The following is a 1,254-nucleotide window of genomic DNA, read 5'->3' as shown; positions in this document are numbered from 1 at the left end:
CAGGGCAGGATAACGACTAGGGTGCTAACAAGGACTAGAGAGAACAAAGACAATCTTAGCATAAACTTGATAAAACAACATAACAACCACTGGCCTGAAGATAGAGAAAGAACTGGCAGGGGAGTGACTGGTGAACAGTGTATAAGTATGGAGGAGACTAATGAGGTGCAGCTGGTGAGTAATCAGGGAAGCGGGGCAGGTGTGTTGAATAGTGTAATCAGTGCAAGGGCTAGGCTAGTGTGAGGAAGAAGAAGAGAGGAAGGTGGAGCTGGGCAAACCTGACAGTGCTCTTGTAGTCTCAATCAGTGCTTTTACATTTTGATTTTGCAGGATGTTGGAGCAAAGAAAGATCGCCTGGACTTTGAGCAGTTTCATAAATTGTACAATCTTATAATGTTTGAACAGAATGAGGTGAGTCTGATCACACTATATATATATATATACTGTATATACATATGAGCATGTGTTTTTCAAGAGTTTTAATTCAAACTATTTTTATACTCAGGTCCTTGATGAGTTCAAAAACGAATCCTGTGCTTTTATTTTGGGGTGAGCCTCTGGTTTTCTCATATTTGCTACACACTTGATCTTACTAAACCCCGATGTCAATTAAAGGCGGCTTGTACAGTGCCTTGCGAAAGTATTTGGCCCCCTTGAACATTGCGACCTTTTGCCACATTTCAGGCTTCAAACATAAAGATATAAAACTGTAATTTTTTGTGAAGAATCAACAACAAGTGGGACACAATCATGAAGTGGAACGAAATTTATTGGATATTTCAAACTTTTTTAACAAATAAAAAACTGAAAAATTGGGCGTGCAAAATTATTCAAATCCACATAAGGGATGACGGCAACATTCATAGATCCTGGAATGCACAATGAGGGGCAATGTTCATTCCTATTACAGAGGCCCACTGAAATTTTTTTGAGGAAAAGCTGTGTTAGACTGCATATTGTTTATAGTAAAGTATTTTTATATACAAATATAAAAATGAAAATGTTTCTGGAGTGGGACTTTAATTAATTATAGAAGTTGTGCAGAAGCTGCCCATAGCTCTACACAGTGATCCATGTGTGTACTGTATGTGTTTCTATGCTGCTCCAAATGAGTCTGTTCTGGTTCAACTTGTCTTATTAAATGAGCTTAAAAATAAAGTGACACCTTAGTTATAAAACACTGAGCAGGCTGTAACACACAAGAGTGTGTATTTTTGTGTGAATGCATGATTGATGGAGGCGGAACCCCAGGTT

At 38.2% G+C, this 1,254-nt stretch overlaps 1 protein-coding gene across 1 annotated transcript in view; it reads left to right on the top strand.

The window, feature by feature from the left end:
* plcg2 (phospholipase C, gamma 2) overlaps positions 1-1,254 on the top strand; it is a 61,143-nt gene that overhangs the window by 23,369 nt on the left and 36,520 nt on the right. The window contains exons 7-8 of the mRNA XM_020612722.1: positions 331-411; positions 506-549. Coding sequence (XP_020468378.1) covers positions 331-411; positions 506-549 — 125 coding nt within the window. The remainder of the gene's footprint in view (positions 1-330; positions 412-505; positions 550-1,254) is intronic.

Source organism: Monopterus albus, unplaced genomic scaffold (genome assembly GCF_001952655.1).
Source record: "Monopterus albus unplaced genomic scaffold, M_albus_1.0 scaffold127.1, whole genome shotgun sequence".
Lineage (NCBI taxonomy): Eukaryota > Metazoa > Chordata > Actinopteri > Synbranchiformes > Synbranchidae > Monopterus > Monopterus albus.
This window is presented reverse-complemented; position numbering and strand designations above follow the sequence as displayed.